The following is a 13,361-nucleotide window of genomic DNA, read 5'->3' on the forward strand; positions in this document are numbered from 1 at the left end:
TAAAAACTGTGTGTTTGAAATGAAACATTTATTTTTATTTCAATAAAAAGTAAATTTTGCAAATTGAATTATGGGGAACTATAACAATAATTAATTGATTAATTAGTTGATTAATAACATTTACAACAGTTTCTTTAGATAAAATCCGATGGAGACGAAGTCGATTAGTTCGATGCTTACGGGTTTGCTACACAGCCTCTTCTAGAGTTCAGGAGCCAGACATGTATTCCAGCTCGTTTCCTTTCTCTCATAAGCTTTTGCTGAGACGAAACTAAGATACTTGGAATTAACTCAATTGCTTTGAAGAGAAAAGACGTAACTTTACTTTTTTCCAGGTCTCTTTCTCAATCTGGATAACTTTAACTTCACTTTGTATTTTTCATCTTAAGTGTATTGAAAGAGTATCAGGAAAAACATGCTTAATCAATTAAGCTTGTTGACAAACTTTAAATAATCTAAATAAATTTGTGGCACACATCAAACTGGAGTGAATCTCAATTATATTATATTACCGCTTAGTGAATTTAATTTAGTACAAAAAGTTGGTAGTAAGAATTACAAAATATAAATGACAAACATTAAAGATTTTGTTAAGCGTGATAAACAGCTAACTGCCGGCGACGAGAGTTCAAAGTTGTGGATGGTTCGTGAACCGTGAATACCGGTATTTCCAGGCCCCCGCGGCTTTTACGACATTCTTCTACTTGACTTGATAGCATCCAACCCACTGGAGCTTGCGTTATTATGTGACATACACTCAACTCTTGAGGTGAGGTGAATTGCTGTATCAAAGGATCCATACACACTATCTAGTTCTGGTTCTACTAGTTCTAGTTTTCTATTTTTTAAATACTTTTTCCTTTGAGGACGAGGATTATCCAATACTCACTTGAGCGCCATTATAATCTGGGGGCGAAAATTTTTTTCTTTTTCTACCATCACGCAGTTGAAACATGCTTTCCAGGACTTTGAAGTCGGATTTTAGCTTTTTTTTTTAAAGAATTTCTCGAAAAAGACCAAATAAGTTGAAAAAATGTTTACCAGTCAAAAAAAAAAAAAAAACTAACACCGAAAAGGAGAAATTATGGTTTATCTTGTACAGAAGTCAATGTTTTTAGGGCGGATAATGGCGTACAGCAGTACGGCATAACTCCATCTGACAGTAAACTTCCAAAGCACTACTGCTTGAGTGGAGAAAATTGAAAACTTCTGAATAATCTGAAAGTTTTTGCGTTTAATAAACTAATGAAAGTACGAAAACGAAAACAAAAAAATATGGTTATAATTAAATTGATATTTAATAAGAGTTTCAGAGTTGACGGTTTCTTGAACAATTCTCATTAATTTTATTATTAAACTGTAATTTACTTGGGTGAAAAAAATTCTATGATAAAATGAACCCCGAGAAAAACAAAAGTTTATGAAACTATTGAAAGTTTATTATATTCCTGGGGAAAAATAAAGAAAATGAACAAACAAACAAACAAATCTTATTCTTAATAACTTATAACTATTCTCATTTTCCCGGAATCTCATTTCTTAAATTAAATTATTTGGTTTCGTTCCAACAAACTTTTGAAAGTATAATATTACTTAGTCACCAAAATCGATTGAAACTTTTGAGTAATTAGACATTTGTAATAATTTTGATTGTTTACAAACATTTTTATTTAGTATTTGATTATTGTTTATGAGATAAAAAAAATTTGATTTAGTGCTTTAACGACTTTGAATAATTATCTGTTTCAATTGAACTGTCTAGTATTGATTTTGACGATAATAGCCGGCGTTTTTATCCGTCTAATTAAATATAACACTGAAACCCTCATTATTATTTATTTATTTATTATTATTTTTTTTTTTTCCGATAATAATAACGACAAATTGGCAGGCGCAGTTGAAATCAAACAAGTAACTCTCTTAATTATAATTAAAAAAAGGGGTCAAATAAATGGAAACAAAACAGTTAAATCAATAAGTAATTACTGGTGACAGAATTGAATCAGTGATTTGGTGAAATAAAAATATCCAATTTAATTTAATAGCAGTATTATTTTTTATGTATTTTTAATTTCGTCGATTGTCATGAACAACAAAATAAAAGAAGGCCAATAATTAAAATAGAAATGATAATTTATACTGTCAGTGCAATGTGAAACATAAAATGGGTGTTTAATTTAAAATGCAATGTCCTAGTTCAAAGAACACTATTCTTTTGACGGAAATAAGAATGAATAGTGTCTTGCTGAAGAAGAAGAAAGAGACAAACATGAACATGAAGAAAGTTTCATATTGCATGTATGCTGTATGTTATACTTTACAGAGTTGATGAGATACCTTGTCATGAAATTAATAAAGTGCCTGTACTGAGTTTATAAAGCGGCGCCAGAAATTATGCAGACACATATGGAAAAAAGTGGTTTATTTGAATTGATAAAAATTTTTGTTGTGATTTTTGGTTCTTTATCATTGAAATGATGAGAAGCTATAGTATTCAAACTGAACAAAAAATTACAAAAGTTAAAAATATTTTAATTAAATTTTTCCCCAGCAAGTTTGAAAAGTTCAAAATGTTCTTCGTCAATAATAAGGTAGATTTTTTATGACTTGTTATCGAAGAATTAACGTTTGGGAGCAAGTTATGAAAGTATACACGTGAAGTTATAAGTTTAAGTTTAGCGGCTGCCGCTAGGTAGCGCATACTCGCTCTAAGTTTCCATATTACCAGCGGTATCGCGCGATTTTATATTTACATATAGTGACTAGAATATTCATTTAAATTTTATGATAGATTCAATTAGTTTTGCATATTATGTATGGTACGGTTATAAAAATATTATCTGAAGAAATGTTTTTATTAGATTTTGCATTTTATGGCTCTGTCACTTCGTTTTGAATTTATTTGATGTAATACACGGAAAAAAATAGGTGTTGCAACAGGATGCAGTCCTCTGGAAGCAACAGGATAAAATCCTTCTGTAGCAACAGGATTTTCATGGTGCAACAACAGGACGAAAAAAAATTTATGAATTAAGACTTATTTTAATTGATGAAAAATTACTTATATTCATTCACTCTGATACTCAACATTAGAAACAAAAACTCACTTCAAATTCATTTGTGATTGTACATAGAGTAAAGTTGCTAAAAATAAACGTTATTTAAAATTTTTAATTTTATCTTGTGGCTCCCACAGGGAAAATCTCGTTGCTCCAAGAAAATCCGGTTGCTGCAACAGAATTTTATCATGTTGCCCCGACAGGATCAGTCTTGTTGCGGCTCTATGAAAATTTTGTTTCTACAGCAGAATTTTGTCTTGTTATTCCCACAGGACTGCATCTTGTTACAGCGCCTATTTTTTTGCATGTACTTCAAACATGAATTAACTTTTTTGTCCATGCAATTTTTAATTTGATTTCATCTTGCACCATATTCTTAAAATAATCAAAACTTTTGTGACTTTCGCTATTTTGTTTTGTTTACAGAATTCTGTCTTCGCTTTCAAAATAGTCGACGCACTTTCCACATAAGTTTAATGCGAATTCTAGTGCTAACGGAAAATGTCAATAATTCTTTCAGTTTTTTTTTTTTCTTTAAGGGGGATAGCCACTGTAAAATTTCGGAAAAAAAATTTTTTTTTTTTTTTCATTAAACTGAAGTTTATATATTCAAAATTATGTATTTCAAATTTTATAGAAAAATTCCGAATAGTTTTCGAGTTATAGTCATTTTTATAAGAGCGCGTCGATTGACCGTTTTACGCGCGGCGCTTCGACGAAAACGTCGCCTGCTCGCTCCGTCTTTGATTCGTACGGGTTGGCGATTGTTTTCCCTCACGATTGTCAACCGTTACAATTATTCGACTTTTAACGTATATTTTTTCTTATTGTTAAGATACTGTACCTCATAGTTTAGTTGTTTTGTATGAATACACACTCGTTCTTTAATTTATTGAGTTTCTTAGTGTACTCGTTATTGTTTACTTACTTATTTTTTTAAATCTTCTGATCTTTTTTTTTTTTTTTTGTTTATTTAACAAAAAAATTTGTTAAATAATGGATCGTAAACAAAGTAAAGTTATTAAAAACGAAAGAAAACTGCCAAACGACAGGAAAAAATTTAATCGACCGCTCAACAGATATGAAACTGAAAAAATACTGGCTCTCAACGACGTGATAGTGCTTCCAAGAGGAAATTATCACAAAAATCTGATTGTACAATTGATTCGAGTATTAGCTACAAAATTATAAATTTTTTTCGATATTTAATTTACTAAGTGGCTGTGTATCGTGTAAAAGTGTGGTGGTGATGTAAACTTTACTGAGACAAGTATTCGAGGATTAGGTTTTAAACTAGTTGTGAATTGCAAAAATGTGATCCAGTTTTGATAAATTCATGTCCACTCATCAAGAATGCGTATGAAATTAATCGCCGTTTCATCTTTGCAATGCGGATAATTGGTATTGGGTTATCTGGAGCTGAAAGATTTTGTGCTTTCATGGATTTACCACGACCAATGTTCCATAGCTTTTACGATCGTCTGGTCACACAAATCAGAAATGCAGCTAGAAACTGTTGTGATTTAGTGTTGAAAAAAGCTGCTAAAGAAGAAATCCAAGAAACCTGCAAGCATTTAAAATCCAATGACATTCCTGGAATTTCTGTCTCCGGTGACGGTAGTTGGAAGAAAAGAGGGTTTAAATCTTCATTTGGTATATCTTCTCTAATTGGTTACTTCACTGGCAAAATCGTAGATGTAAGTATGAAATCCAGTTATTGTAAGATGTGTGCGCTAATGAGCTCAAAAAAGGAACAGCTGAATACGATCAATTTATGCAAGACCATGCTCTAGACTGTCCAATAAACCATGAAAATTCTTCTGGACAAATGGAGGTAGATGGAATAAAAGAGATGTTTATGCGATCAGAGTTATTACATAACGTTAAGTATGTAAACTATATAGGTGATGGTGACACTAAAACGTATAAAAATATTTGTGATGCTAAACCGTATGGGGACATGGTGAAGATAAAAAAAAAAGGAATGTATTAATCACGTGCAAAAACGAATGGGCAGTCGACTAAGGGCTTTGAAGAAGCAACGAACTAACAAGAAGACAAAAACAGGAAAAGAAGAAAATACACAGAAAAGTTTAGGTGGGAAAGGTCGATTAACGGACAAAGCAATTAATGAATTTACAAAGTATTATGGTTTAGCAATCAGACGTCATTCTAATGATGTTGATGAGATGTATAATGCTATTTGGCAAACATTTTATCACAAGTTTTCATCACCCGAAGATCCGCAGCATTTTCTTTGTCCTGAAGGTGCAAATTCGTGGTGTCAATTTCAAAAAGCTGTGGCAACAAATACTTTGGACTCATTAGTTGAAAAACCACCACTTCCTGCAGATATTGCGGAAGCTTTAATACCGATTTATGAAGATCTATCGAATCCAGAGTTATTGGAACGATGTGTCGGTGGGTTTACACAAAATAATAATGAAAGCTTCAATGCATTAGTGTGGCAGCTCGCCCCAAAAACAAATTCTTCTTATTCCCTTATTGTTGAAATAGCTTTATATATTTCAACAATTACATTCAATGATGGGGCTCTAGCAACTCTGAAGATATTAGAGAATCTCGATGTTAAAGTAGGACCAACACTCTACTCATACTGCGCTGAGCGCGACGCTACTCGGGTTAAAGCTGCTGAAAGCCGCATGGAAACGGCCAGTAAAAAAATAAAAAAAGTCAAGGTCAATACTAAAGATAAGGAGGAAGAACCCTCATATGGCCCAGGACTTGATAGTTTGATGTGAGTATGAATATTTTGTGAAAGACTAGATTTTAAAGTTGCGAGAATCTTCTTAAAACTTTACTCGCGTTTTTCTCAAAACGACTTTTTTCAAACTTTCCGGTACTGTAACTTTCGTAAATATGAACCGATTCTCAATTTTTTTGTTTCCCCGTATTCGTCTACTTAGTGGCTATCGTCGCACGTAGGGGATTTTGAAAATTTTAATTTTTAAGATTTTTAAGGCTGTTTGAGTCCAAAAAATGAGGAAAAAGACGAAAAAATTTTCAATATGGCGCCATTTTTTCTCAAATCAAAATTTTCAAAATCCCCTACGTGCGACGATAGCGACATTCCTATAGATTAAAATGCCGTTTGGTTTTTTTGTTTCAGATAATCCGTTTTTGAGTTACAGTACCGGCAATGGAGGGGGAAATTTTTTTGGTGCTCTACAAAAATGTTTATAACTTTGTGATAACAAAATATTTTTGAATAAAAATTTAGGAGAATTATCCTCAACATATACTTTATAAAACAAAAAAAACCCGATCCCCAAATTCCTTTATTATCCTAGTAAAAAAAATTCCCGAAAATTGCCTATTTTTTCCAGCGTCACAGTGGCTATCCCCCTTAAGCAAAGTTTGGCTTATATATTGTCGCTATCGTCCATGAAAAATTAAAGCTGATGAAATGTTTTGGGTGGATTAAGTTAATTCTTCAAAATTATATATTTTGTTGAAATTCGTTTTAAAATTTCTGTTAAATAAACAAAAAAATTGTTTGAAAAAATTTCTATGCCATTTTCAGTTTGAACAAAAAATATTAATTGGTATTCTTTGTTTCTGCAATGCATAATGATGTTAAAAAACATTCATTTCGAAATATAATCATAAAATTAACGTTTACTGCAGTTATATCTTCTTTTATTTACAAACTTTTTAGTATGATATTTTTTTTAATTCATATATTTCGCAATAAAACGAACGAAATGTCATTGGTTTTCGTATGTTTTTCAGTTGGATATATACTTTTTCGCATTTAACCATTTTACCGAGCTTGTTATTCGAGCTTACTCAAATTGCACATACATATATAGATGCATTTACACAGAGCGATAAAATTATTCATTTATTTAGTTAAAATTTTTTAAATCCTTTTATAATAAAACGCCATATGCTATATGTTAAATATTTAGCTCTTTTATTTGTTGCTTTTTATTCGTATTAAAATTTTCAGGTATTAGGTTGTCTATCACATATTTGTATTTATCTTAATTTTATAAATATGGGAAAAAATCAACAATAAACATTGATGTTGAATCGACATAAAAAACACGGTTTGATTAAACATACTCCTTGCATTTAAAAAGAAAAAATAATTTTTAATGGATGGCCCTAGAAATATTCATTAAAAAAAAAACTATTTTAACAAAACCGACTGTTTTTATTTATTAATTTCTTTTCTTGATATCGTCTTTTTTAAAAAAGAAAAATTCTAGATTATTTATCAAAAAGTTATTATCTCTATTTTTGTTTGAGTAGAGTTTTTCTTGTAATGTTGGTTTATTATGTTTAATATCATGATCAATACATAAATTAGTCAATAAAAAACGTGAATTCTTAAAAATTATTAATTTCTGCAAACGCGTTGAATGGTTCAATTGACCCCCATTTGGAAACAATTGAACCACCCCTCGGGATCAATTGAACCAATAATATTTAAAACTCAAACCCGAACTTTTAGTAAATAATATATTAATTATATCTATATATATATAAGAGATTCCTATCTATATAGTCACTCATCACGATATCTCGGGAACCATCAGACCTAGAAACTTGAAATTTGGTAGGAATATTCCTTTCGCCGAGTAGAGGTCAGCTAAGAACGGATTTTACGGAATTCCACCCACAAGGGGGGTTGCGGGGGCGTTAACAATGAAAAATTCCCGTTTTTAAACTATAGCTCCTATCGACACCAAATTTGGTAGGAATCTTCTGTAGGAGATGTAGAAATAATCTATGAATGAATTTCACGATATTTCACCCCCCCCCCCCATGGGGGCTGCGGGGGTGACTTTGAACAATGAAAATTGTTCGGTTATAATACCGGCACCTTCTCTCAAACTTGGGTAGGTTTCTTACAATGTTAATTATTTTGTGGTCTTGAAAAAGACCGATTGGTTTTGGACTACGTAGTAGTCCTGAGATGACTTGTTAGTCACACGCTCTTAAATAAAAGCCTTGAGTAGTCTTGAGAAGACTTAGTTGGTTAGTTCTGAAAAGAACTGTTTAAGTTTTAGTTCTAAAAAGAACTGTTTTAACGATGCCAGTCAGCGTTTGGTGTAGTTGAGATGATCCAATTATTGAGTAGTGGATATACAAGCTTTGCTCGCTTGATATCCAAAGATACTGCACTGTATTGTAAGCCTTGCTCGCTTACTGTAGATTCTTGATTGGCTTCTTCTTCTTCTTCTTGTTCTTCTTCTTCGCTCAGTGGATGGAAGTGGACTGTGTGGCAGCTCTCCTCGCTGCCTCTTTTAAGCAGTCTTGTGATTTGGGAGGGGATTTGGTTGGGTTAATTCATTGGCTCGCTAGCTCCGATGGACTGCGTGGGGGTTTCGGGGATAGCGGCCCAATAATGGCTCAGAATAATTTCCCACTATGATTGGGATTGTTTTCTACTAGCTCTCTCGTTATGGTCCGTGCTTTTGTTAGTACCTGATAAAGTTCTTAGCTACGATTGGCTTTTTTGTCATAATCAGTACGATTGCTAGTACTTAATGAGAACCTTGACTGTGGCTAGCTCCTTAGTCATGGCTATTGCGATTGTCAATGATTCATGAAGATCTTAATCATGACTGGCTCTCTAGTCATGGTCCGCGCGATTGTCGGTACCATGAATAGCTCTCTAGTCATGGTCCGTGCGATCGTTGATGCCAATTGATGAATTTCAGGGTTTTTTCAACAAAAATTTTTAATTTTCAAGCTAAAGGTCCTATCGACTCTAAATATGGTAGAAATCTTCTGTAAATGATGTAAAAATAATTTATGAACGAATTTTACGATATCTCCCCCCCCCCCAGAGGGTTGCGGGGGTGGCTTTTAACAATGAAAATTTTTAATTTTCAAGCTATAGCGCCTATCGACTCTAAATTTGGTAGGAATCTTCTGTAAGAGATGTAGAAATAATCTATAAACGAATTTTACGATATCTCACCTCACAGAGGGTTGCGGGGGTGGATATTAACAATCAAAATTTTTAATTTTCAAGCTATAACCCCTACAGACTCCAAATTTTGTAGGAATTTTCTGTAAATGATGAAAAAATAATTTATGAATGAATTTTACGATATTCTACCCCAAAGAGGATTGCGGGGGCGTTAATAATGAAAAATTACCGTTTTTAAAACTATAGCTCCTGTCGACTCCAAATTTGGTAGGAATCTTCTGTAAGAGATGTAGAAAAAGTCGATGGGCAAATTTTATGATAGCTCACCTCACAGAGGTTTGCGAAGGCGGGTGTTAACATTTAAATTTTTTAATTTCCAAGCTATAGCTCCTATAGGCTCTAAATTCTCATTTCAAATTTTTTTCTTCGTGTCAATTATTATTCATCTTTGAAAAAAAGCCACGCAAACATTATAATGATTGCACATTGAAAGTTACAATGAATATTAGCTGGAATAATTACATGGATAAAAGGTATATGCTAATTCGATGAAATTTGGAATTTGTGAGTCAAAACAATACTCTAATTAAATTTCAAGTTTAAATCTAAAAATACAATTCTATAAAATGCCCAGCGAAGCGGGCGAATAACAACTAGTATTATATATATATATATATATATATATATATATATATATATATATATATATATATATATATATATATATATATATATATATATATAGGAGACTTTCTATAGATATAGTCACTCATCACGATATCTCTGGAACTATAAGACCTAGAGACTTGAAATTTGACAGGAATATTCATTTCACCGAGTAAAGGTCAACTAAGAACGGATTTTACGAAATTCCACCCACAAGGGGGGTTGCGGGGCCGTTAACAATGAAAAATTCCCGTTTTTAAAATATAGCTTCTATCAACTTCAAATTTGGTAGGAATCTTCTGTAAGAGATGTAGAAATAATCTATCTATGAATTTTACGATATATCGCCTTACAGAGGGTTGCGGGGGCAGGTATTAACAATGAAAATTTTTAATTTCCATACTATAGCTCCTATAGACTCCAAATTTAATAGAAGTCGTCTACATGTGGTACAAAAATAATCTAAGAACGGATTTTACACCGAATCACCTCCAATAAAGATCGTGGGGGTGGGTGTCAATGAAAAATTTTAATTTTAAAAATATAGCTTCAAAAAGCTGCAAATTTGATAAGGATCTGTTATTTGTCATGTAGAGATCATCTCAATACGGATTTCAATAAATTATATTTCTGATTCGATGGAATGTGGAACCTGTGCAAGTCAAAATAATACTCCAATTGAATTTCAAGTCTAGATCTAAAACTACAATTCTATAAAGTGCTCAGCGGAGCGGGCGGGTAACACCTAGTTATATTATGTAAATTAACAATAAATTTAAAAAAAAAATAATCATTATAAATAGCGGAGTTCTGGGTGATGCTAACAGAGCGTCACAGGGCATCAGGAAGTTATAATTCATAGTGAGTTTTCTATTTTCTATTTGTTATTTTCTACTTGATATCAATTTGTTGTAATTTTTCACAAATTTGAGATTAAATACATTAGAAATATACTTCATTAAATTGTTAGGTTACAACCTCAACTTGACAAAAATAATATTATCTAAGCAATATAGTCAACTATTAACTGTTAATTTTTAATAATAATAATAGCAATAATAATGTTTCATTACTTACCACAGTTATTAAATACTCTTGACAGCCTTGAATAAATTAATATTCACTTCAAATTAAAACAATAACAAACGTTACATCTTTATTTCTCTGCACATAGTATGTCACTATAAACAATTTTGGAGATTATAAAGTATCAGTATATGCAACTACGACAATTCCAACTTTATCAATTAATTCAAAAATTAAAATATTATTAAACAATTTGTAACCAGCCGAAAAATAAATTTATAAACCTAAAAATTCAAAAATCTCAATTTTTCAAAATTTATTAATCGCAATGATTTCAAATTTTTATTATATCAGAGTTTAATATTAAAATCTGGTTGTAAGAGAATGAAGCATTTTTTCATTTTTTAAAGTTGAGTAGTTCAATTGGTCCCTTTCTCCCCCTATTAATGTATTTTTCAAAACTTTATTTAAAACTACATCATCTGATTATATGCAAAGAAAATAGATAATAAACTGAAATCCTGAGTAATATAATCTAAGGGTTTGTACTTGACCAACAAAGTCTAGAAATTTACTGCGAAACAGTTTAATCCATAACGGAGAAACACTAAGAGAGATAATGTATATTTATGTGAATATACGGTATAATATAGGTGTATGTGAACTAGTTTGAAATATGTTGATATAGATAGCTTGCAGGATCTATTCGTTATTCAGCTCTATGACGAACTAAACTTGCGAAAACTGAAACTCAATTTAACACCTGGCGATATTCTAGCAAACTTTTCACAGAAATAGCTACTAAATCTTTTGTGCCAAATCTTGATCATATAATTTACATACACCGAATTTGTACTGAATTTATATTTTTATATCTATACATGAGTGTATAGTATATTAAACTCGAAATTAATTTAAAGTCTATAATAATTCAATAACAAACTTATACAATGTAATAAAATTATCATTAATTTATTAACTAGATACCATCCAGCTCAGTAGTAAATTTGCTCGAATGCGCCTTTAGTTAGTATTCTAATGTATAATGTTTGCGCTTGCATGTTTTACTCGAATGGATTAGAAGCTCCAATTCTACCACCTGTAGTTCGAGGGTTTATGAGATCCAACGCTTGTCTGTTTTACATTTTCATTTTCATTCCCTATTGTTGTTATTATTAATTACACATATAAATTTAAAATGTCTACACTAAAAAAAAATTCTTAAACTATAAAAAATGTTCTCTTGATAATTCTATCATTCTTTCGGGATATTTAGTTTAAATTAATTCGAGAACTTTATAAATCAAATCAAGACAATCAAACTTCAAGATGAATAGAAAAAATTTCTCATTCAAAAATTTTAACTAGCCAATGTCAACCAACTACATCATTATTTTTAAACAAGTTAAGTTGTAAATTTCACTTAACAATTTTTTTCTTGAGGATTAAGACACTTGGTAACGTTGGCTTAAGACATGACCGTTTTGTTTCAAGAGTACCAAAAATGTTCGTGTTTTTTATTATTTTATATCCCATCAAAAACAAATCTCAAATACATTTCAGAATATGTTTGTCAATTATTATTCGATTTTTAACTTCCCGCTAAGAAAATTGAAAATTAAAAAAAAATGGGAAGTTATTAGTTTTACCTCGATTTTCTAAAATCCAGTTTTCATCAGATCTCCACGTTTTGAGGTCCTCGAAAGGGAATCCGACCATTTTCCCGAAAATTTCACTATGTCCGTGTCCGTGACCAAACTTAAATTTTCAAAACAATTTGGACCGGTTCGGACCGGTAGATTTCAAGAAATCTTTAAAAAACTACGAGGTAAATTTTTTCAAATGTGGTTTTTTTGGAAAAACTTTTAAATGGCTCTACCAATCGATTCCAAAAATAAATCAGTTTATAATTATAATTTAAATAACTGAATAGTAATTATGGACAGTGTCTCGAATAGCTTGAGACACTACAAAATGTCCCGACTTTATCAGCCTGGCGAACTACCACCCGAAATTTTCGTTACCGACACTAGCTAAAATAATAGGTAGTCCCGTGACGTCACAAGACGGCACGAGGAGGGGAAAAACGGTCACAAACCCCGATACTTGAGCGGTGATCGACACTTCGATCTATCCCCCGGTGTTAACCACCACGTTAGATTTATCTTAGTCAATCTTACCACTATTACCACTATACTACTATTACCACTATTAGGTGATTACTCACCAAAACTAAATAATTATTAACAACTACCAAATCTACTAATTAATTAATAAGTTTATATCATCATTATTACTACTATTCTGTATTAAAATATCATTACGTTATTATAAATAATTAACCACCGACAACCTAGATTATTAGTAAAATAATCATCCTACAAATTTATTGTATTTCGTCACCGAATATAGTAAATATATTCCAAGTGTTGAGTTAGTGAAATAAAATTAAGCTTGTTGTAATCTTGTCATCAATCAAGTTAATTTATCCACTACAATATTCACTTTGCGTAATTCAATCTAATCAACATAAACACCAAACACGGAAGAAGGACCATCTGCACAGTAACTTTGTAAGTAAGTAAAATAAATTTAACTGGCACACGTGGTAACTTCTGTCCCATAATCTTTCTAATCGAGCTCTCTTAAAACAAAAGACAATCATAAATACGGGAGCGGAATATCCCAGGGCAGTGGACCAA

General features: G+C 31.5%; 3 protein-coding genes across 9 annotated transcripts in view; all 3 read left to right on the top strand.

Annotated features, from left to right (window-relative positions):
* The window catches only part of Rg (A kinase anchor protein rugose), a 242,686-nt gene that overhangs the window by 134,871 nt on the left and 94,454 nt on the right, over positions 1 to 13,361 (top strand). The gene's annotated exons all lie outside the window — the stretch shown is intronic.
* LOC141528214 (uncharacterized) lies at positions 4,429 to 4,990 on the top strand. Its single transcript, XM_074244147.1, has 2 exons — positions 4,429 to 4,756; positions 4,853 to 4,990. Exons 1-2 carry the CDS (start codon positions 4,448 to 4,450, stop codon positions 4,862 to 4,864), a joined length of 321 nt encoding a protein of 106 aa, XP_074100248.1. The 5' UTR covers positions 4,429 to 4,447; the 3' UTR covers positions 4,865 to 4,990.
* Positions 4,906 to 6,315, top strand: LOC141528213 (uncharacterized). Its single transcript, XM_074244146.1, has 2 exons — positions 4,906 to 5,817; positions 6,190 to 6,315. Exons 1-2 carry the CDS (start codon positions 5,069 to 5,071, stop codon positions 6,191 to 6,193), a joined length of 753 nt encoding a protein of 250 aa, XP_074100247.1. The 5' UTR covers positions 4,906 to 5,068; the 3' UTR covers positions 6,194 to 6,315.

The sequence above is a fragment of the Cotesia typhae genome, unplaced genomic scaffold (assembly GCF_013202065.1).
Source record: "Cotesia typhae breed Kobodo isofemale line unplaced genomic scaffold, CoteBio_Ctyphae contig_43, whole genome shotgun sequence".
NCBI lineage: Eukaryota > Metazoa > Arthropoda > Insecta > Hymenoptera > Braconidae > Cotesia > Cotesia typhae.

Bases quoted from the DNA above. Each gene is read 5' to 3' on its own strand.
- LOC141528213 (XM_074244146.1), top strand. From the start codon at position 5,069: ATGGGCAGTCGACTAAGGGCTTTGAAGAAGCAACGAACTAACAAGAAG.
- LOC141528214 (XM_074244147.1), top strand. From the start codon at position 4,448: ATGCGGATAATTGGTATTGGGTTATCTGGAGCTGAAAGATTTTGTGCT.